Genomic DNA, 25,436 nt, shown 5'->3' with positions numbered 1-25,436 from the left:
TAAATATTTATTTAGTCAACAGGTGGGACAGCATCTCTGTGTAACAGAAAAAATGTCCTAATGTAAACAGGGTCACAGTGCTGAATCTACTGACCTCTGACCTCACAATTAAGGAATACATCACCCTTTTTAAGTTCTCTGAAACATAACATTTGAAAGTGTGCAACAATGGCAACAGCCACATCTTCAGCTTAACATCTTTGTGCCAGGGGATTTATCTCCCAATAAAGGCAAGTGAGGGGCCTTACCTGACCATTTATTGGAAGCAGATGCATTTCCTTCCGGCAAATTACAGGCGCACAAGGATCGAGGCACCCAACAGTTTGATGTGGCAGCACAGGAAATGTCACCAAAGGCCAGGCTAATAATATTTTACTAAGTGGAATCCCACAGAGTTGGTCATACATTTATGGGATGGATCCAGTTGTGTAGAAATGCCACTGTACTGTTTAAAATGGAATGATCAATCGCCATCACGAAGATTCACAATTTAACCAGTACTTACAGAAAATACATAACTCATAAAGTATCAGTTAAACGTTTGGGCACACCTACTCATTTTTTATTCCTTCTATTTTCCACATTTTAGAATAACAGTTAAATTGTCAAAACTAGAAAATAACACAAATGGAAGTTTTGCATTTAGTAGAATTTTGCAGTGACCACAAAATGTCAAACAAGTCAGAACTATCTTATATTTTCGATTCTTAAGGCTGCATCCACATTAATAGAGATACATTCGAAAACCGCATTTTCGTTTTCGAACACTCTGTCCACACTGCTGATTTCAAGCGTTTTCCAAAAGTTGCTTGTCCACACTGAAACATATGAAAACGTTTAAATCCCTATACTATGCATACGGAAAACAAATTACAGTCTAAAATGCAATCCTCTTCGTGTTCCAATGTGAAGGTTTTACAAAGAAACATTTATCTTTAACACTATCAATGTGGATAGCAGTCACAACAACACCACTTCAATATAGGCCACCATCTTGATTGTTTTAGGTTGAATAGATTGTGGCTGTGTCAAATGACAACAATAATTATTCATTCGAAAAGTTCAGTTTTTGCTGAACAAAAACACTGTCTCATTGTGGACAAAAGGCCAAAACGTAGTGAAAAATATGCGTTTTCAAACAAAAACATATTGGTGTGGACATGGCCGTAGTAGCCATCCGTTGTCTAGATTACAGCTCTGCACACACTAGGATGCATCTTAAACAGTACTGAAGGACCTCACATCTATGCTGTTCACTTGTTGGCTCCTTTTATTGCTATTTGGTCCAAAAAATTTGTTATAAAGACATGCATGCCTAGGTACAATTTAATTTTGGCTACAAAACAATTTTCAAGCATATAAGCATGTAGACCAAAAGGTCTTTAAGATTATGAGAAACAAATTTGTCCACTTAAGTGTGTCCAAACTATTGATGGATACTGTACTTTCTTATACCATGTTATGACCAAATAATGCAAAATAAGCTTCAAAAGTTTAAATCCCTCATATAAACTCTTCCACTTTGTGAACTTTCCCTCTTTTGCCAAGTAGAATTGAGAAATTATGAAATCTCTCATTCTGTCTCGCCATGTCAGACAATAAAACAAAGGCTAGTAATTATGACTATGCCTTTTCTTGCCCACACTGCAGGCTTTCCTCACAAAAGAACAAAGTGCAGTTAAACTTGTGCCTACAGGCAAATCTTGTTCCTGTACCAAGGAATTTGACTCACTGAATCTCGCCTCCATGCCAGATCTTGACAGTTATTTGTCCCTGATACCACCCTATGTGCCCATGTCAAGACCATAACAGAGACCCAGTGGTAAAGCCAAGGCCTTGAGTTGAAGGACTCCATTCTAGTGGCTAAACTTTGCTCAACAGCAGCAGGGCTTGAAGGGGCTGTTTAATTAGCTGCTTTAAAGTATAATTGCTTTTGCTGGCTTTAAGTTGTAGGTGGCTATAAAATCCAGAGTAATTAAGAAGCTTTGGTTTGAACTGTTACTCCCTGCTGCTGCTCTCAAACGTTGAGCATTTGGCATGAGAAAGCAATGTTTACTGTTTGCACTTCAACATTATTCTTCTACATTCTCCTTTTTCCTAACACCTCAACATAACAGAACCAATGCGATAAAACATTGAGCGATAAAAGGTATCTCTTCCAAGTAAATCCAACTTTTTGTCCTTACCAGCCCCAACAAGGACAGTACATTTTTGTCACTCTGCTGCCATTTCTGAGTCAACATGCTGGGTAGCCCCGTCCACAAGGAAATCTCATTGGTCCAAAATCCCATTCCACACAACCGTATATTATGCTGCATTCCAACCAACACGGAATGTCAGAATTTCCAACTTTCTACTAGGAAAAGGGCAATGAAACATCACTTGTAGTCGACTTCCATCTTGGAGGAAATCGTGCGGAAATCTTCAACTAAGATTTAGTCGAGATTCAAGTGCATGCCACGCACACATTCGCTTTCATCAATGACCACATTTACATGCCCTTAAGAAAGCGATTTATTTCAAGGTGTTTGCAGAAAGCATCGTTCTGAAATGTCACGTTAATGAGAACGGTGTTTTCCTTACGCCACTTATGGGATTAAGAGAAAGCGGTTTAACACACCCTGGTTTCTCCTCGAGAACGCGGCTTATTGTGGCCATGTAAACACATAAGTGGTTTTCTGATGGGTGTTTGAAGAGTGCATAAGTTTGTGAACAGACCGGATAACAAAACGTCATTGGATGGAGACCAACAAGTCAACAAAGCAGAAAGAATTAAGCATTTCTGGGAGTACAGTGGGAAAAGCACATACAGCCGTGGCCAAAAGTATTGGCAGTGACATAAATGTTGTGTCATTGCTTTGCATCAAAATGGCCTCACATGCAAGGAAATTGCTGCAAAGAATATTGTACATCAAAGAACCATTTACCGGATCATCAAGAACTTCAAGGAGAGAGGTTCAAATGTAGTGAGGAAGGCCTCAGGACATCAATATTTAGAAATACAATATTATTTAATTACTTATTTTTAAACACGATTCACAATCGTATAATGATAATGAAGTCATCAACATAATAGACATTACAGTTTTATCTTCTGTTAATGCCTGATCTTCTGTAAAGCTGCTTTGATACAATGTGCTGTGAAAGGTGCTATACAAATAAAATTGTCTTGACTTGACATCCCAGAGTGTCCAGCGGGTCTCCCAGCAAAGACTTTTGGACAATGGCCTGGTGTCAAGAAGGGCAGCAAAGAAGCTACTTCTCTCCTAGAAAAACATCAAAGATTGGACAGCAGAAGACTGGTGCAAAATTATTTTCTCTGATGAAGCCCCTACCGACTGTTTGGGACATCTGGAAAATCGAGTCTGGAGAAGAAAAGGTGAACGCTACCATGAGTCCTGTGTCGTGCCAACAGTGAAGCATCCTGAGACCATCCATGTGTGGGGTTGCTTTTCATCCAAGGGAGTGGGCTCTCAAAATTCTGCCCAAAAACATTGCCATGAATTAAGAATGGTATCAAAACGTCCTGCAATAGCAAATTCTCTCAATGACCCAGGAGCAATTTGGTGATGATCTGTGCATTTTCAAGCGTGATGGAGCACCATGTCACAAGGCAAGAGTAATAATGAAGTGGCTCGTGGATCATTACATTGAAATTTTGGATCCGTGGCCAGGCAACTCCCCGACTCTTAATCCCATAACCTGTGGTTTATCCTCAAAAGGCGAGTGGACAAGCAGATGCCCACAAATTGTGATCAACTCCGAGCACTAATAAGGCAAGAATGGATCGCCATCAGTCAGGATTTGGCCCAGAAGCTGATATCCAGCATGCCAGAGCGAATTGTAGAGGTTATGAAGAACAAGGGTCAACACTGTAAATATTGACTCTTTGCATATATTAAGTGTTTTTGTCAATAAAAGCCTTTAAAAAATATGAAAAGTTTATCGTTGTTTTCCAGTATATCATAGAAACATATGAAAAAATTATCTACAAATACTGAAGCAGCAAACTTTGCAAAACACAAAATGTATGGCACTGCCAATACTTTTTGCCACGGCCCTACACTATAAACTATACCCATTTACACATACCAGTGTAAAATATCGACTGTCTCACATTTGCGTTTATGTGCTCCTAACATGGGCAAGGCTTTAGATTATGAATGGGCAATAAGTTCGTAAATGCCACAGAACAGTATTAACAGAGAGCTACAATAAAGATTTTTCTCCTTTTGATTTTTTTCCCCCCAGACATCAGATTAACTGCTTCCAGGTTTCAATTCAGAGGCTCCAATGGTTGGTTAGTTTGCATTAAACGGGACAATTCGAAATCAATGTCAAAAGGTTGAAGTAAAAATTAAGGATCAGTTCTTCCTTTGGAAACACTATAAGAACATTTTGAAAACAAATCACTTAAGACATTCACTCAAAGGGCTAAAGTGTAGTTTAAGGTCATTGAAGCAAAGTCAAGTGTAGGTGGAGGCAAAATTACACTGGACCAGTTTAGACAGAAAGCCACAAAAATTCTGTTTCACTGAAGAACATCTCAGTTCACTGTTCTAGAATTGTTGTCAAATAGCCACAAGACAGTTTCATCATTGTCTCCTTCTAGTGATTTGTCATGAGTCAGTGTCTAAAACTTCTTTGTCTGGATAACATAACACTGTCTAAACAACCATGATTAAACAATTTATAGTTAATGGCCTTGTAGGATCTAAGAATCAAATAAAATGGCAATAAATGTAAATATGTATGTAAATGGTGTCTAAGAAGCATTTAATTGTACAGTGGCAATTCAATGAGCAGATGTGATTTCAATCTGGCAAAGCACTTAAGAGACATAAGATTCATATTCCTTCTTTATCAGACAATAGCTCAGGTTTCTTTCCCACTGTTAATGCCAACATTCATCACATAAGTGACTAGGTCAAAAACACTGTAAATCATAATTGTACAGGAGCTCAAAGAGTGGTATAGGAAGGTATTGATATATTTAAAAGGAAGCACACCCAATACTGGCAAGACCAAGGATCTGTATAATACCTGGAGAAAGCAATCCATTATCTGTTGGCTGACACAATTTTATTATATTAACTATAATATAAATTATTATTTGCAATGTGTCTTCTTTTGAATTGCCATCAATGCATAAAGATGCTTTATGCCCCCAGATGGTGTAGTTACAGCATCTAACAGTAGGGCCACGCTAACCAACCAAACTATAATTATAAAAACATAAAACACTGATTCAGATAACAAGCTTTAAGATATTCAACTTTAGTTCAGCAACTCAAGACTCCAAGAATGTAATTATAGAGTGCAGTGACTGAGCTGTTGAGATCAGCTACTTCCTTGCCATGGGATAAGAACACACAGCTGCAGAAAACAGTAAACAGTGGTCTGCAATAACAGGCTTCAGAGTAGGATTGTTGAATTTTTTCCATTGGAGAACTTTGGCATTAAAATTGGGTTTGGAACTGTCAGTGGCAAAATTCCTAACTGGAAAACATTGCAACCAAGCACTGAAATGTTAAAGTCATGGAAATATAAAAGCAAGATCTGAGGTTTGCAGTGTGGGATGTGGTTATGACACTATTAAGAGCAGGTGGCTCCCTAATAATTTTTCAGACGAACATGTTCACTCTTATATTTTTGGTACCAGGTATGCTTGTTATTGATCTGAGCATGTGGCTGTAAACGTAAAATTGTCTCGTACCTTGATTTGTCACCTGAAACTTCTCACAGTCAAACACAGAATGTGGCGATCCTATGGATTGGTCTTCACATACGTTCTTTTGAGTTTAAAATGAATGCAATACAGAAGTATTAGGAAAAGAAAGTCCACTTTGGAACAAGTACTTGGTAGAAAAGACAAATAGAACTGAAGATCCCAAAAAATCCAAACATATAATACAAACATATAATACAGGGCAGGGAATAAAAAAATAAAACAAAACAAATTGCTGTGAGCATGGATTGTACAGGAAACACTCTGGAAGGAACACAGGAAGCCCTGTGTAAACTATGCTGGAGGGAAGTGCGCTTTATAGCTTCTCATGGATATTTTATTTTAATTTCCCCAGCAGGATGATGAATCAGCAAGTAGGCAATCAAGGCTTACCATTGACTTTAAAATCAGGTCTCATTGGGCCTGGGTCAAGTTGCAGACATCTATTACAAAACCTTATGAGCTTCCTACAGCAGATGTATTTTCAGTCACGGTCCATAGACGCAAATCCTGTTCCAAAATGCATGCAGCATAATTACGGAGCCTACTACTTAGTAGGAGGGAGCATTGCACGTTTTTCTTTGCAGAGAAGGCAACCTCAGAATGCACTGATGAGCTCAGTGAATTTTTATTAAATTATAATTCAATTTTTAAAACTTATTTCAGTAAAAACAAATAGTTCAATGAATAATAGTACAAATAGTAACAAATAGTAAAATGTATAATTTTACCCAATATTTGTGTACACCATTTATTATTTTTGCTTAATAGTGTATCACACTGTTAGCTTAGCAATTTGTCATTTAACACCACGCCAGCTTCCATAGCTGGTTTAAAAAACAGGTTACACCAGGTTACTTAATGTATAGTCATTAAACCCCTATATAGGTTTTTAATCTATTTTGGTAAAAAAAATTAATCTATATAACTAGACTGACTTATTTTCGAAAGTCTCAGCCGAATAAAACTATTTCTTCGAGGAATTAAATCTACCACAATCCAATTAAATATGCTTGATATTTTGTGTTTGAGTCAGTGGACTCTGGCATGAGGCACGTAATGTGAGATCTTTGCCTGCTAGTAAAAAACATACGTGTAAGCCTGGAGAAGGGTTACCAACTTTTCTATATTAGACAGGACGTCCCATATTTATGCCGAAATGAAGACGTATGGGGGCGGGACTCCTCTTGTCCCGTATTTCAGTTGCTCAAGGAGGACCCTGTCTTGTATTGAAGCACTCAAAATTCTCAAATGTCCCATATTCACATGGCAAAGAGTTGGCAACCCTTACCTGGCCAACATGCTAAAGTTAAACTCTATAGAAATCAATGGCGAGTCTAGTCTCCCATGAGGAGTGCTATTTATGTGGCATGCGGAGGTGCTACCTAGAGCATTCCAAATCAGTCACTTAAGAGGTTCAATAATGGTTAGAAGGCAACTCACTGGCTTTTGGTACAGAGCTGAAGTCATTCACAATGGAATTTTGCCAGTTGTCAATTGTCTGGCTAAAAGTGGACTGTACTTGTAATGACAAATTTTTGGCAAGTATTTGGTCAGGTGAGCTCCAGGTGACATCTAATCTTTCTATTACCACACCCCTGCCCATAACCCAATAACAAAGAATTTCCTCACCTTTGACTCTCACATTTAAATGACAAAGGCAGGGTATGCTTGCCAACGGCAAAATGCCCAAATTCTAGAAGAGCTGTTGACATGCTAATGTACATCAGCCTCCTGGGTGGCTCATCTAGTTTTATCTGTGGCCTCTCTAGTTGAACCCAGCAGGCAGAGTGGTGTAGAAAAGCTGCCTGATATGCTGAATAGAGGGCTCAATGCTCCAATGGGCTAACCACAGCACTGCAAGCCGTGACAAAACCTGGCAAGCACTTCAAATGAAAGCATATTGCCAGCACTGCACTGAATCACTGTATTCTTTTTACACTAATTCGAAAGCTCTTTTAAACAGTCACTTAGACTTAGGGGGCTTTCACACTAGCACTTTTGGTGCGCACCCCGGTTCGAATGACGTCAGAGTTCGGTTCGTTTGGATGATGTGAACGCTGTCTTCCGAACTCGGGTGCGCACCCGCGAACCGTACTCGGGTCCGCTTAAAAAGGTGGTCTGGGGTACGGTTCATGTGAACTCCAGTACGGTTCGCTGCTGATATGAACGCAATCGAACCAAACCGCGGAAGTGAACCGCTATTGATGACGTATAATGTGGTCGTCAGTCTCACACGCGTCGCTTTCAAAATGAGCGGAAAGGGTTTACTTTCGTGCGTGCGTGCGTATACACTTACCTTGACGAAAAGCGGGATTGATGCACACGCACTGCAAGCAGAGATGATTTCTGCTTGCCTTCGCAAAAATTGTCTTCGGCGGACAGCCTGCTGTCTTTTGAACGATTTCAGTATTTTTGCGGCAGACAGACGCAAGTGTGTTTCTGTATCTTGATGTTGAAAACAAAACCAAAGGTTAAAAGAAGAACAAATGTGAACCGAGCAAGTCTATTCATTGAATTTTGACGCCTTTTCATTTCGCGGTTATCAAGCAACACGATTACGCACCAGCTGCAGCTTGATGACGCAAGCGTACCGCGGTTCGGATACAAATATATAATGTGAACACAGTCCATCGGGGGGAGGGGGGAGCAATCGAACTCGGGTTCGGAACAGGCAATCGAACCAAGTGTGAAAGCCCCCTTACAGTACCTCTACTCTTTTGTTTTGGTTAAACACTGCAAAGCAAGTCCTTGTTTTGTCTGGTGTTCGGTAAACATAAAAGGCCACAAAGATGGGAATTTTAGCTTTGTATTTTTTTTGTAAATTGATAAAAGTAAAGTTTACAATGCAGTGACTGAAAAAGAAGCAATGAAAGCACTTAAAAAATAATCTTAATCAGTATTTCAAAATTGTGTGGGATAACAAGACTTGTTCAAAGAATATGTATTTTTAAGGCAATGTTCACATTAATCCGGATACATGAAAACAACATTTTCATTTTCAAAATGCTATCCGTTCACCCTTCCATTTTAAGCATTTTCTAAAAGTTACTCTTCCATACTACAACGTGTGAAAACTCTTAAATCCCCTTACTGTGTATGCAACAAAAAAAAACTAAAAAGAAACATGTACGGTCTAAAACGCAATTATCCTCGTGTGGCCAGTCAGCATTTCCAAGTAAACTTCCCATCACCTTTGAAAGTATGGAATGTGAAGGAATCTTTAACAATGCTATAAAATTGAATAGGAGACAAAAACACTGCTACAACATGGCCTGCCATCTTGTTTTGGGTTAAATGGATCACATGACTGCATCACATGACAAAAAAACACATCATCATTTTCAGATAACTCCATTTCCCGGTCCACACAGCAATGCAAAGACAGCATTTTCAAATGTATTCACTTGCAAGAGTGTTTTCGAAAAGTTTCAAAAAAAAGTGTGGATGGAAGGCCAAAATGGAGAAAAAGATGCGTTTTCAAACGAAAACTTATTAGTGTATACGTGGCCTAAAATAATCGATTTTTCTTGCCCCATTAGCAAATTGCATTGTCTTATTTTTGGTTTACAACAAGAAACAAAAAATTGCAAATTATGTATGAAAAATAAACAATGCAAGATATATTCTCTGAAAACAAGTGCTATTATCGAAGGCCATATCTACACTAATACGTTTTTGTTTAAAAAAACATACATTTAATTAATTAAACAGAGACTTTCCAAAACACTCCCAGTAGGCTTCTGAATCCTTTGGGAAATTATGATGTGAACATATTTTTATTTTTTTTTTCAAACTAATATGTATTAATTTGGACATGGCCTTATGCAGTTTTGCCTGTTTTTTTTTTTTTTTTTGCAGTGAGTGAGGAGACACGCTTCATCGACAACCTTCTCTTTTTTTATTCTACTTTTGAATAAGACACAGAAGGCACAGAAATTCTCTTTCTCTACATGGTCTCAGTGGTGTAATAATAGCCTGGGAGAACCTGCACCTCATGGGGGTTGCAGGAGACTCAGAAAGTTGTACCTTTCTTTCTAGGACAGGCTGAGGCTTGTGGTAGATTCATTGAAGTTGAGGTCTCTGTTAGGAACTCACTTCACAAGCTGTTTTCACGAGTCAGAAAATAGGAGCGACAGTCTTTTCACCTTTTCATCTCACCATAAATATCCAGCAAGTTCTGACACAAACCAATCTTAAACAGTTATTGTACTTAATTGTGTACTGTAAACACTTAACACAAAAAAGGAAGAAATAAACAAACAGAACAGAACAAACAGATGTGGAACAGAAAGCCTTTTCTTCTAATATTGGTAAAATGGTTGCTGGTATTTTTAGTACATCAAGTTGTGCACAACAATACAGGAGTCATGCTCTTGCAGTAAAGTAGCCATTCAGGACGTTCCTCATACAAGTCTAAAAAGGAGACAGACAACTATAAAGTCTTTCAGAGGTCTGGGACACTATTTAGAACTTTCTCATGGTAACAAAACAATAGCAAACCAAACATTTCTTTACACAAAGCATTTAATGTCATGTATGGTCTTTTTGAAAGTGACCCCGTAACAACTTCAAACACCCAGCATTAACCAAGCCATCTACTGTACATCTATGCACAGAGTGCCTCCAAGGTGATGCTCATGTGATAAAATGTGATATAAAGCACACAATGTAACTAATAGCCTAGCTGATGGTCAGTGCACTAATTAGACGCAGTATCTGCATGTACTTGAACAGCAAAGTTATACAAAAGCAACTAAATATGGACCAAACAATTATGTGAGACTATATAAAGCAGTAAAATTCTTATAGATAGACAAATAGCACTTGAATGAGTGCCATGACTACATGATCACATGGGAAATCTGCATGCTGCTACTGAATGTTCCGGTACCATGACATCAACCCTGAGATTGCGGAGTTAAGTGCAATCTCCTATCAGACATCTCTGAATAAATGTGTTTACCTTTTAGCCTCAGGGACATGTGTTCTGGTCCCTTGGAAACCAGGAAGTTATCGCATTCACATAATCTATGATAAGCGTGAATTGGAGGATGCATTTTGCCTCTAGGATTTCATTTGACTCCACTGATGGTTTAGGTTTACGGTTGGGGTTTGGGTTAGGGCATATGTATGTATGTTCATTGCTGTACATACAATAATTTCCACCAACTTGCTGTGTGGCAATAAAAAGTTATATTCTATTCTATGGTTAATAAAAATATACATTCCTTTTTACTGTCTTACATCATTTACAAGCTTCTGAAGCCACTTTGTGAACATTTCACCCAAAAACAGGAGCTTACACATGCCTATTTGTTTAACAACACTTCCAGCTTCAGCAGATGGGGCAGTGTTTTGAATTTAGGTAAGCACATGACTTCAGCTAAATCTACTGTCACTGAATGGCACAATGTAAAATACACAAAGGTTATCGTTCTTGCTCAAGTGTTATCTGAACACGTTTAGACACCTTTCAGAATTTAAACAAATATAAAATAAAAAAATATGTATTTTTTTTTTTTGGTTTTGCCCTTCAGAAGCTTGATATAACAGATATTTACATACATCCCACAAAACAAAATTAAATAATAATGACAATCTACACAAATCATCCTGTTCAAAAGTGTACATGCCATTGGTCTTTTGAGCATCAATGAATGTTTGTAACTTTGCAATAGTTGCTTTTGAGTCCCTTGATTGTCCTCAAAGTGTCTACTGGATTTCAACACAGCCACTGTTGGGAAGAACTTGAATGTACAGAAGATGACGGCTAACCAAAGAACGTTCAGTACCTAGAGGATTTTCCTTTAGAACAGTGGGCAGCTTCACTGCTCAGGACAAATCAGGGACATATGAACAACTATCACAAAAGATTAAAACAGTCATTGATCATCTTGGAATCAACACAATACATTAAAAACCAAAGGGGTGTAAACATTTGAACAGGATAATTTGTGCAATTTCATTTATAATTTTGACTTGAGCAATATATAAACAAGCGCCAAAATACACCGGGGACTCTTGTTTTGAAATGTCTGTGCTCCCGGGTGTGAACTCCCTGAAGGCTTGTAAATTCACTGTATAATTTTCTGAGAAGGTGACTCTGATTCAAACTGTTAACCTGAGCTCCTGAATTCATCCTTGCTTCTTGGTGAAGCAACCTCAGACTTTTCTTTAAATCCATGGTTAAGTGTGACATAATTGGCCTTGAAGAGGGCATCTTGACAAACAGACTCAAAATTGTTTTGTGTGAGAGTTTTTTAGAATAGGCGGTCAGGATAAGGGTACTACTTATTTTGTATCAAGCTGAAACATATGTGCACTCATGTCTGCACTTGCACGTGTTACAATACCAGCTGAGGTGCAGCTGTGCTTTAAGTCTGCCCACCCCTAATCTATCACAGACAGCTGGCAAATGAAAAATGAAGCTTCCCACATTGATAAACCACAGGCAACCTGCAGATGAAGCAGAAAGGTGGGATGAATGGATGTGTGCACTAGTGTGATCTCCGATCTGGGAGGGACTAAAAAGCAATTCTTTGGCAAATTGTGATTCAATAGACCAACATGTTGCAGAAAAATCCTAAGTAACAATGTTTGTCATTTTGCATGTGTGTACTTGAAAAGATGTGTGCAGCTTAAAAACACAATTCAATATAAAGATGGTTTTCTAAATGTTAAAATCAGAGCTAAAAAAATGTTGACGTTCCAACTAGGGATGGCATGAGTACTCATGTACCCGAGTACTTGGAAGTGACAGCAATGATCGATAGTGAAAATGATGATCGATAATGAAAATGCTTGACATGACTTTTCACTGAACTCGAAATTCATTGGCAAATGCCTGACAACTATATACAAACGTGTCAAAGTGGGGCTTTTTTGAATTTTGAGATTGATTACGTTGTGATATTCAGCAGTACCTTGATTGTTAACAGAGACATCTCATAGCAGCCACACTGATAAACAATACAGCAATGCTAGCATTTGTTCTTCAGGTTTATGATAATCAAAAGAAAGTTTAATCCACCATGTTTTGAACACCGGTCTCTGCAAATGTTTGCTAAACAAGTTTTATTGTCTTATAATGTAGAAACTTTGACTCATGAATGTATATAATTTAATAAAAGTGAAGGGTTATCACAGACTGTAAATCTCCCTTGGTGCCGACATGTTTTCCTGCATTTCAGCTAAATCAGAGCTGAAAATATCCACATGAGTTTTAAGTCCAACATAAAGTGGCATTCCACTGCAGTTTTCCCAGTACGAAGTTTAAAATTCAGATGAAACATGAATCATCACAGCAACAAACTCCAACAGAGCACAGCGTGACTTTCTGTCCGGGGCAAAGACAGCACTCCAAACTCTAGAGAATTGCGCACACAAAATCTTTCATTCAAACATCTAGATGAAGATGCAACTTTTTTCAACTTAACACGGCATTATGAAAACGTGATGGTTATGTCCAGGTTTGCGAGGGTTACTTTTCAAATGTATTCCAATACAGATTACAGAGTACATGCTATAAAATTTAATTTGTAACATATTCTGTTAGATTACTCAAGGTCAGTAACATATTCTAAATACTTTGGATTAATTCTTCAGCACTGGTAGATTGTTTCACCTGTTTTAACTATAAAAACATCTGCTAGTACAGTAAGACAAAATACACAGGTTAAAAATACATTATCTGAAAACCCTAAATATATTATGCGTGTTGTTTCTAAAACAAGATAAATTAAATTGATGATTGAGTGATTTGTCGAACTAAACCATTTATATCTGGGTGAAAGCGTTACAGTGCCGGGTAAGTTAACATGTTTATGAAAAATTACTAGACAACATTTTAGTTTTGCATAAAGCTGACAATTTACACAAGGTTGATTACTATTTCATCTGCTCCAAACTTCAAACTTACTCCACTGTCTGCACATCATAAGAAAGTGTTTCACCGCTGTTCAAATGCACTTTGGATTGCATCATATATATATAAATGTTTTCCATCTAACTAAATATTAAATTAAACAAATGACAATAAAATGCAAAGTAATCTCTTCGGTAATCAAACTACTTTTTGAATGTAATTGTATTCCAATTACCAATTATTTAAATTAATTAAACTGTAGTGGAATACTAGTTACTTATATTTAGTATTTTAAAAACGTAATCCTGTTACATGTATTCCGTTACTCCCCAACACTGATTATGGCATATCCAGTCATGCCAACTGCAGTTTGCAAATGCATGGTTCAGAAACAGCAGCTTCTAAGCTTATTACGGTAACTTGAAGGATGAACAGACAAGCGCGTTCTGAGCACTGTTTCAATGAATTGGCCAGAGAGTCTTTACATACTGACAAAATTTGCCCTCTTTTGTACTTATTGTAACAAACTACTTTATAACCTAAAATAATGAAAAGACACTGGAACAATGACACACAACGCAGCAGCCACAGACTTAAAACATAGCCTATATGTGCAGTAATCACTTGGAGTACTCGAGTAAACCAAATGACCAAAATGCCCATCCCTAGTTCCAACCACTTTAACCCCAATCCAAACCTCAGTCACACTTCACCACAAAACAAATAACAGCAGCACAGGCTGCTCTCCATATGTGCCAATATGTTTGAATTTGGCCATATCTCTAATCAAGCCATTTACAGCAAGAGCTGAATGAGACCAAATAAAAACTTAAAACTAAAGGTCACCAATAATGTATATTCTGTCATCATTTATCCATGTCATGTTGTTTCAAACCTGTATGACTTTCTTCTGTGGAACACAAAAGGAAATGTTGCAACAGTATGTTAGCCTTATGGGGCTTTTCCACTGCATGTACAACTTGACTCAACTCGACTTGCTTTTCGGGGTTTTTCACTGTGGATAGTACCTGGTACCTGATACTTTTTTTTAGCACCACCTCGGTCGAGGTTCCAAGCGAGCCGAGCCGATACTAAATGTGACGTCAAAATCCTGCAGATCACTGATTGATCAGGGAGAATCGTAACTACCAGCATCACTGGATTTCCGACACACGTCATCAACCCGCTAGTTTTAAAGTTAGCAACAGCAATAACAGTATCATGTCCACGGGATTTTCGAATTGTGAAAAAAGAAATGGCTGTGCGCAAAACCATGCCGTGGTCAATAAATGAGGTGCAGACGGTCCATTCATTAGTGATGAGCGAAACGAAAAAGTCTCTCGGGATGTATATCAGCTGTTGGCCGCACACGGCTACCACCGGACCTACCAACAGTGTAAGAAAAAGTTACAAAAATAAATAAAAGTGACTACAGAACCATCAAGGAAAAGTGGAAGTGGTTCAACCAAATGGATGCTATCTAGATCAGCAAGCAATAGGAGGGAGAGAGCCCGGCTGGAGTCCACGATGGAGGATGGTATGTTAACTCTATATTATGCTTGAAAGCATCAGTTTATTTAGCTGACCAGCTACCGGAAGCTTACTGTCGCTGTCCTTTTCTGCATATCACGCTGCCGTTTTGTGGTCCGCTCTGCATAACATGGAAGCTCATTTTTGCTTATCGTGGCACATTCAGCACGTTTCGGTTCTCCCGATGGCCAGTCCGCCTCTGATCGGCCCCAAAGTGCATCGGCCCACCGGGAAAATGCACAGTATGCTAGATTACCAGTCCAGCCCTGCAAACCATATTAGGTTGACAAGCAGCTCACAGACAAGATATATAAAAGCACACACTGAGCCCATTAATAATCTCTGTCCTCAAAATCACATTGAACACAGGCCCAGTTATCTAAGCGCTGTGTACTAGATTCCTCAGAGCTTACTTTAAAGACCACGTGGGTGTTAAAGCAACCAGGATGGCTGGACTATATCTAGATATTATATAAGATACAGTAAATGTGAGCATACTGCAGTGGCCAAGACGGTGAAAGACAGAACAGAAATGTGTTTGCGACTAGAGCAGTAAGCTTTATGTTTACAGGAATCCAAACCTTCAAACCCCTAATAGCACTTCCCAGATGATGTCAGGGTATACTTGTGACGCTATATTCAGCGATGTCTCAAAATAAAATAGCATGTTATGATTTAAAAGAAGAGGGCCCACTATTGCTTCAGATCATGGTTATCCAAACATGCACCATGTACTCAGATATTTTGAGCCTGTCAGCTGTTACTTACACCTCTTGAACAGTTTCAGGGTTCATTATAAGAAATTTCTGAATCATTGTCCTGTTATTCAGTGCTATAAGCCAATGCATATTATTCAGTCCCATCAGGATTTCACGGCACTTTTTCCTTATTATTGCGGTCCAAAAAGACAGAATTTGCAGCAGCTTTTCTCAAACATTGTGATGCCATTTACAGCGTTTTGTGTTTGTGTGTGTGTTGTTTTGAAGTGAAAACTCAGATCATATATATTTGTGTAATTTCTGTCAATGACAGAATAAGAGCACTTGTCTGTAATTATTTTAGTGCATAACATTTAAGAGGCGAAACCCATGAAATGGATAATACGAGTTCAATGGAAGACCCTTAAGTATTTTTATATTAAAATGTTCTGCCTCAGACAATGCAAATAAACTTAGGGTTATAATAGTAGGCCTACAATAAAACTGTAAACTAAAAACACAAATGAGGTTTCACATAGGCCTGTTCAGTTATTATATCACCTGATCGCAATAATTTTATTTAACCGTGATTATTTGAGGTAACCTTAATTATTTAGCACTTTAAATTCTAACCATATTGTACTATTCAAATAAGGGCATTTTAAGCAAACACAGAAATCCTAATCATGAACGTGTTTTTGAGTGTCACTTTCCAGAACAACAGTGCATAATTTGAGCACTCTAAATTAACTCTATCCAATCCGAACCTCAGAACATTTAAAGCAATGCCGAAAGAGGGTGTGAAGATCAATCACAAGCCGCCATTTAAAAGTTTAGACAATGATTTTTATAGTTAATGCAAAAAGTTTACATTTCACTTTAACATTCGTGTAATGGCAAATGTTCTTTGTCGTTGCAGGTTCATACATGCAGGGTTAATGACACGCAGTGACTCAGAGGAGGAGACAAGGACGATATGCTTGCTCTGTTACTGTGGAAATTAATGCCAGCTGTGCATTTGGATATGTCCTGACTGCTTCAAGCTTATCAAGCACTTGTTTTGTCACTTTCAATGTGGAGAAAAGGGATCGGATTACCTCAGATTCACAGTTTATGCATAAAAATAGCTGAAATTCTACAAAACTGCAAGCCACCACAAATAATTCAAATGGTTGAATTTGCATAAAATCTTGCAATCGCAAGTTTGCAAAATCAGAGGGACAGGTATGGTAGATTTATAGATGCCAGTTAGTTCCAATCCTTTAATCTGATTGGAAAAGAGGAATTCTAAAGGTCCAGGCAAACTTCAAATGAAAATGAAGAACGAACGGACATCATTTAGAACCAACTCTGGCCAAAAAAGTTGTTTTTGAGTTTGTTTCAATTAACAGCTTACCAGGGCGAAATTTCAGAAAAACTTAATTTCGGCTGCTAATCACCTTCCTACTGCCATTGGTCCACACCATCAGTAGGTGTGACCTGTAGCTCAGTTAACACACAGGCACGCAGAGTTATTAGTGAGCTGGTGCAAACTTACCTACATCTGTATGATCACACACATAGAGACATTTTCAAAGAACATGTTGTGCGATTGTTTTGTTTAATTAGTCTAGAAAATGAATAAAATCTAAGTGCCTCTTAGACTTCACTCTGTTGTTTGATATGCTGCTTCACTCATGTGCCATCTGCAGCCAAAAGCCATTCACACATCTGCCCAAAGTAAGATATGCCTCTCTTATCATCATTATTTTGTCTGTATTCTAAATATTAACACTTTATACACCCATCTTTGCAGCAGCATCAGTGTCATAAAATAACAGTGTAACCAGCACATATTATTGTCACGTATAAAACGCGCCATGAATGCAGAATGTAAATGTGACAAATCAAACATTATCTACTGCATATATATTACTTTAAATCATCATTGAGTGGTTAAAACAGCTTCTTTTACAAACTTATGTGAATTCTACTCATCGCCTTTGATGTCTCGGGACTAGAAATCTTATGGAGCCAGAAATATGAAAGAATAAAAAAGATTTTGACAAATTTTATATTACGTTGTATTTTAAATAGGTTTGAATTTTTTAAACTCCAATCCTGGATATTTATTTAACCAAATTGAATTGGTTTTATGGCACAATTTTATAAATATGCATTTTCAAACAGCAAATGTTTGGTTCTGAATTCTTACACTGTAAATATCCTGTGATATATATTTACACAAATTTCTGAATTTTAGAATATTGAATTTGGTGTTCTGAATTTCTTCTTCATCTTGAAAACTTGAAGCTGTATTTTTTTTTAAACAGGACGTTTACAGTGTAAGAATTCAGAACCAAAAATGTGCTGTTTGAAAATACATATTTATAAAATTCTGCCATAAAAAAACTACTTGTATTTCAAAGTTATTTAAAATATAACTTAATATTTCATTTTTCAAAATCACACTTATAATTCAAATTCAAAAGCATATAATTAAAATTTACACAATTCAAATTCAAATTGTTTTGTCATATTTCTGGATCCATAAAATCTCAGATCATACCACCAACACGTGTAGTATGCTCACTCCTGAAACTCGCCCCAACAAGACGCAGACGCTATGACAAAATTCAAACCTGCTTGAAATCTGTCCGAAGAGTCATCAGGTGTGTGCTGTGTTTTACTATTGTACATGACATGAAAGGCAATACAATTTTAACATTTGCATTATATTAACTACATTTACAAGCTAGTTCATTTGCAATCAAATTGATTTGCAGTTGCGATGCATAGGACATCCTGAAGAGTCCACACACAAGTCGAGTGTCATACAAGCATCACAAAATGACGTGGTTGCTTCAGCAAATGCATTTTCAGAACAAATTTTCTTTTTATGGCACTATCGTTTAGGCTTAAGGTAGGGATGCAGGTTTGTTGATTTAAAACTCAAGAGCATTAACCTTAATAGCTTCATCTGTTTGGGAGAAAATGTAACTTTCCGGAACTGCTGTGATACGTGTAAAAAAACCACATAATATAACTTTGCAATAATGTTGCCACAGTCACAGTATGATCAGGCTGATTCTATGTTTCTCGATATACTTTTTTGTTTCGAAACGTAAAATGGCATGGCAAGAGTCATTTATATTCATGAGGAAAGCAATGCCTGATTGGACATTTTAATATCCATCCAGAAACCACAACCTGATTGGTAGGAGAAAATGCAACCCAACCCTAACCTTACCTTTAAACATAGTGCTAACAAATCAGGTAACACTTTCCTCATAAATATTAAGGACCCTTCCCTTGCCATCCTATATTTCAGATATTCGCTGCCAGTCTAGCTTTGTTATGGTACAGAGTAAAACGTACAAAAATATCTCCAAATAACAAAAAATTGGATTTGCTAATGTGAACAGATATATATTTGCAGATCAACGGCTCTCAAAACTTTTTCTCTACCATTTCCCATTCACTTGTGTTAAGACAAAACAAGATAAAAGCAAAAAGAGAGACACTGGGCATGAACCCACTTGCAGTCCTTTTAACATCACATTCGGAACCCCACAAGTAGCCAGTTTAACCCAAAAATGACATGCGTCAAAAGTCAACAAAGAATCCTTGCTCAATTACCAGGCCATTGATAGTTAACAGCAGGGAGGGAGCACTTCATTGTGTCAGTAAACTAAAAGGTAATAAAGTGCTTTTATTGGGGTTTTGTCAGTCCTGATTGATACTTATGACCCTGAAATTCCAGTAAGACTCTAGGGATGCCACTGGCAGCAGCGCCTGAAATTACAAGCTAAATCAAATGAAGGCTTTGTCAAATCTTAGATAGGCTTGAAATGGAGAAAAAAAACAGATGCCACTGGTTCTGTTTAATTTGATTATAGTGCAGTTGACATAGTGGTTCCTGAGACAAAGAAACAAAGAACTCATATTATCAAAGGCAATAGGGTTACCCCATGCTACAGACCAGTTAGGTAAGAAGGGGCTCATGTTCACTGGTGTTTGAACGATAAGAGAGGGATTATAGATGGTATGCAGTGTGAACGCATAGTTGGGCAAGCAGATTTAAAGAATTTGAAGTTATACATGACAGGACAATCCGTTATCATGTGATCCAGAGGATTTTTGGAGGATTTGCCATCAAAGGTGGTCAGAGAATTTTTATGTCCAAAGCATCTCTAATTTCAACTCACTAGTGACACTACTTCTAAAACAGGAGCTCATAATATACAAGCACAGGAGTGGGAAAATGACTCAACAACCTACCAAGAAGCTACACAAGAAAATCGTATTTAGCAACACGTACAATGGTTTTACTTTTCTGATCAGCAATGGCAAACTGTCCCGTACTTTAAATGCAAGGAAAATTATCAGATACATATAAGTTGTTCAAATCATTCAGCTCTTTGCATTTTAGTTATTGTCCACCCACATAAGGAATGAGGCAAAATGAGTCTAACAGCAGGCTGAAAGTCTTACAGTATTACAGATCGCGTGCAATCACTATTAAGAAAGATGAGAGGTACTGTAGGTATTTGTCTTTCACAGTAATATTAAAATACACAAGAATTGTATCTGCTGCTCTGCCTTATTCAGCCACTGTGTATTTGAAACTTTTGAGCACTGTTACCACCTGTTGTAACAAAAATATATGCATAATTTAATAATGAAGCCCCAACAAGATGTCACAGACCAAGACCAGATTCAATGCAAAGGTCTGTTTTTGTGAATGCTTTGAACAAAGTCAGTATAGGTCTCAAATATTGATCCATTTGTGACATATGTGCACAACAAGTGTACGCTCCTTAAAACAATTTGTATGCATTGTTGTAATAATGATCATTCTTCATACCATGCACACTTGAGAAAGAGACAAACCAAGAATCTGGTTTGAATATCCCATCCATAATTAAGAAAACTACTTCCTTTTTCACTAGCCACATGATAGATAATCAAATAATGACTATAAAATTATTACATAGTAATCCTATTAATTATATGAGGTAAAAAGAGTAAGGGTTTTGTTGATTTTCTTCACAGAACCTATATTCATATCTAAGAAGTAGTATCTGTTAAAAGCATAATCTTCCATGAAACAAAACTTATGTCTTTTGATGAGTTACTAGCAGTGAAGGCGCTATAAACCAATTGGTGTCTCAGAAATGAAGTCGATCAAGTATACAAGCACACAGACATGCAAGACGCCAGTGAGACCGACTATGAATAGCTCGTTTCTATGGATAAATTTAGACCAGGATCAGAACACACAGGCAACACATTAGTCGAAGCTCAGATTTAAGTGTAAAAGATCAAAACAACGCAAAAGGGAAACTTTACGTGATATATTTCCCTCAATCTTCCATAAAGAACTCGGATTATATAACAACGTGGAGGTAACTTTTGAGAAAGTAACTTTTCCCATTGATAGTTACCTACTGTAACAAACTTGCATCTAATTTAATTACACCCAAGTACATGCAGTACACAGTGAGATATATATATTAATGCAAAAGCATATGAATCGGTTCACAGGAATCGGTTCACTTACTTTGAATGAATGCGACGTTAATATCAAAAGGAAGATAAAAACATAGTGTTTATCGGCTCTTATCCGCGTCCACATTTTGCTGCCAACCCAGCACGATTATAACACGCTGCTGCTGGGAAAAGGAAAAATCAAAGTCTGTCACTTGAAGCCACAAAAGTTAATTTATTTCGAAAAGTTTAAACTATTTCTTCTACAGTAAGGCCGCCGTCGTTTCTCCGTCCCACACTTGGTGGGACTTCATTTACGAAAAAAGAAAGAAATCCGTCTGTGGATTGAGTCCGTTTGAGATCAAATGAAGACAAACTGTTGGTTGAGTTGTGAATATCCGTTTTGTTGTCTTGGTCTTCACTTTCACGATGGGCAGCAGAAACTTCAGCGTGCACTGCCGTAGCGGATCACTTGGAGTGCGATGATGTTGAATGGTAGAACTGTAGGTAATGGGCGTGTCTCAAAACGTAGCGAACTGCCTACCTAGATAGCATTTTTTGTGGGGCGCATTAGATTTCTGTGCGCGTTCAGAGTCACCTCGCTAGGTGTTGAGACACAACATTTCATAGCCTGAAGTAAAACACGGACCCGCGTTCCGGGAGCGACGGAGCTCTTACAGCTTTCTATGTATTCGTCTTTATTTAGATGAATAATTACTGGTGATTTGTTTTGCTTTCAACTAAATGAAACTTTTATATTATTATTATTATTATTATTATTATTATTATTATTATTATTATTATTATTATTTCCTTTGATTACTTAATCGGTTTAATTTTTAAAATATACAAATAAGATGTGATTTCAAATTGTGCAAATGTATGGTAGGCTACAACGGGCCTAAAGACACACCTTAAGGAAAATGAGCTTTCTTGAAATGTCAAGAATGAAAATTAAAAAAAAAAATGTATTATTATTTAACGATGGAGTAACATAATTTGTTTGAAAATAAATTATTAGGGAAGGTTGTTTTGATAAAATATATATATATATATATATATATATATATATATATATATATATATATATATATATATATATTTTTTTTAAAGGGTTAGTTCACACAAAATGAAAATTATCCCATAATTTACTCACTGTCAAGCCATCCTAGGTGTATATGACTTTTTTTTAACCCCCCTGGAGCAGTATGGATTACATTTTTGATGGATGGATGCACTTTTTTGGGCTTCAAAATCTAAGGTACCATTCACTCTCATTATAAAGCTTGGAAGAGCCAGGATATTTTTTAATATAACTCAGATTGTGTTTGGCTGAAAGAAGAAAGTCATATACACCTAGAATGGCTTGAGGTTAAGTAATTTCTGAGATAGTTTTCATTTTTGGGTGAACTAACACTTTAAGGTGGCAAAGGGGACTTTTACCCCACACTTGGCCCCAGAGGGGGTTATAATGATATGTGTAGATATTGAACTGTATCAAGTGACGTCAATGTATGACCGCGCCGCCAAGTTTGTGACCAAAATTCCATATTTCTTTAGTGTGCTACACTGGGATGCGGCTAACTTCTTGTTTATATTAACAAATCTTATAAAGTTAACACTGCTGTTTAATTACCAGAGCCAAAAATAAAGTTTTATATTTTAAGTGACACAGCTTCAATTGGTAAAAGTCAAGCAAACAATGAAAGGGGAGAGCAGAGATAAAAAAAAGTAAAAAAAACAAAAAACACACAGACGTTTTGTAATATTTTGACCAAATCAGAACAGATAACAACACAAACATGTGTAACTTCTGAATGAGAAATGTTTACGATGATGTATTAGTAGATGTGTGTACTCGCAGGTCACACATAAGACTCGTTGGCGTATGGATATGAATTGATAAAAAATATATTTAAAAGTTGGAGAAAGTCAAATTTGGCAATATTTGTGCAGACTTCAGACCTGAATACACCTTTCCTGGCACTTGGCATGTATTTGAGGTTTTTCTTGATATTGTTTTATGAGTGTTTCTCCATTCACCACCATTGTTTCCTCCCGCTGATGGGCACAAGTGATGTCACTGAAACAGGTCAATATGGACAATAGTTAGGCTGTAGGGCCAATTTTGTCAATTCAGGCAAATACATTTAAGACAGCAGGATGCTTTTTGAGTAACAAATTAAGATAATTCTTATTCAAAATAACTACTTTAGAAAATGGTTAACCATTTATTTCCTTTTCACTTCATACACATTTGGCTTTTTATGACATTCAATATTCTTTATACAAATTAATCTCCATTGTGATTGGATCGGTCAATGTGAGCCAACTCTGAACACTTTTCATAACAAATCTATTTGCCCCACTTAAGAAAAATAAATGTGCTTAATAGGGGCTTTTAGCCCCTGCAACAGGGGGGCTTTTTACCCTGAATACTATCCTTTTGCTTGTTGGGCAGTTATTAAAAAAACATGATTCAATCACCTTGAACAAAACTGAAAATGACAATTAAATATTTTGAGATTTTCATTAGCTACATAAACTGAAAGATGTAAAAAAAAAAAAATGAAATATTAAACAAATTGACTCAAAATGAAACTTTAGATGTTGCATGCAGTGATCTTTCAAAACAAATTGTTACAAGCAGGTGTTAAGGAAAGTACTGAGGTTGTTTTTGTTGCTATTTAGTGTTTTGGGAGAAAATAAAATAAAATGTGCCCTTTACCCTGGGGGCTTTTAGTCCTGTTGTAGCCTATTAAATATTGAAAAATAACATATTATGATTAGTGATGTAGATTCCAGAGAAAACATAACTAATGAATATCTAATCTGCCATTCATTTTAATACCTATTTATAATTAATATCATGGTTATTATATAAAGTTGCTTTTTAAACAAACAGTTAATAAAGCATTTTGTGCATGTAAATAAACATGCTTCTTTCCTTTGGTGGTATTGATAAAATATTTTCAAAATCATGTCATTTTAAAAGGTATTTGTTTATTTAACATTTGGTAAATATACATTTTCCCTTATTTATTCAAATATATTTTTACCTCAAATATTGATGTTGATTTGAAAACAAATCTTATGTTGTGTTATGGAGGAGCTACTGACTGTAAGCATGCTTACTATTATTTTTAGGAAACATGGAATGAGTCCTCTTTAAGAGGAAATCAAAGAAGTAAAGTTTAATAAATTAACTACACATCTATATTTTAAAGTCGACATAAAGGCATGTGAATGTAGATGTTTATGGCATGGAAATTTACTAAAGATGAAAAAAGTTTCAGGGTAACATGTCTGTGGCTGTAAAACATTAATATATATATATATATATATATATATACTTTAAATGGACTGAGGTCATAAAAAAACTATAACAATAATTTATTGGCACAGTTGACACCATATTATGTGTGCTTGCATGGTTGCTCTTCAGTACAGAATTGAGAATGCAAGTAACATTGTTAAACTTAACTAAAATAGGGACTGGTTCATATCACTTTGTGGCAGTAGCACCCTTCAATGACGCAAAACTTATGGAGCTCTGAAAATTTCTGCAGATATCGATGTTGATTACAGCTGGTTATATTTATGACTTGACCACAAAGACATCCCTCTGTTAATAATGTATGCTTGCAGTTACATCATACTGTATTTGTTTACTTGAGACATTTCTTACATTCCTCTTGGTAAAATATTAATCATCAGTGATGCTTTGATTAGAATGCCTGTGTATGAATCTGTTAGAGACTTATGACTGACCCAAACATCACTGTAAACAATAAAAAGCTGAGTAAACTTAAAGAAAATAAGACAACCAGCTGCAAAGTATTTTTGAGTCTACTCAACTTCAGGCAAATTAATTTAACCAAATTAACTATTCAAGTTGAATCATACGTTCCAGGAGCTTAATAAAATAAGTTCAACAAACTCAAAAATATAAATGATTATTAAGTTCAATAAACTTGCATTTTTAGCTGACTATAATTTACAATATTGTTAAAAACTATATAAAAACATTGTTTTATGTTTTACCAAATAGTTGGTCCAACTTAAAAGATTGTGTAGGTTACAAGTACTTCAAACTTTTAGAAATTGAGTCAATTCTATAAATAAAGTAACTTAAAGCGAACAG

The 25,436-nt window shown here is 36.7% G+C and overlaps 1 protein-coding gene across 1 annotated transcript in view; it reads right to left on the bottom strand.

Annotated features, from left to right (window-relative positions):
- The window catches only part of LOC127618507 (basement membrane-specific heparan sulfate proteoglycan core protein-like), a 153,197-nt gene extending 131,457 nt beyond the window's left edge, over positions 1–21,740 (bottom strand). Inside the window, exon 1 of the mRNA XM_052090995.1 lies at positions 21,366–21,740. Coding sequence (XP_051946955.1) covers positions 21,366–21,440 — 75 coding nt within the window. The 5' untranslated portion in view covers positions 21,441–21,740. The remainder of the gene's footprint in view (positions 1–21,365) is intronic.
- Positions 21,741–25,436: the final 3,696 nt, after the last annotated feature.

This window comes from Xyrauchen texanus, chromosome 25, assembly GCF_025860055.1.
Source record: "Xyrauchen texanus isolate HMW12.3.18 chromosome 25, RBS_HiC_50CHRs, whole genome shotgun sequence".
NCBI classification, from domain to species: Eukaryota; Metazoa; Chordata; class Actinopteri; order Cypriniformes; family Catostomidae; genus Xyrauchen; species Xyrauchen texanus.
Note: the sequence above shows the minus strand (reverse complement) of the source record. Positions and strands in the feature narration are given on the sequence as shown.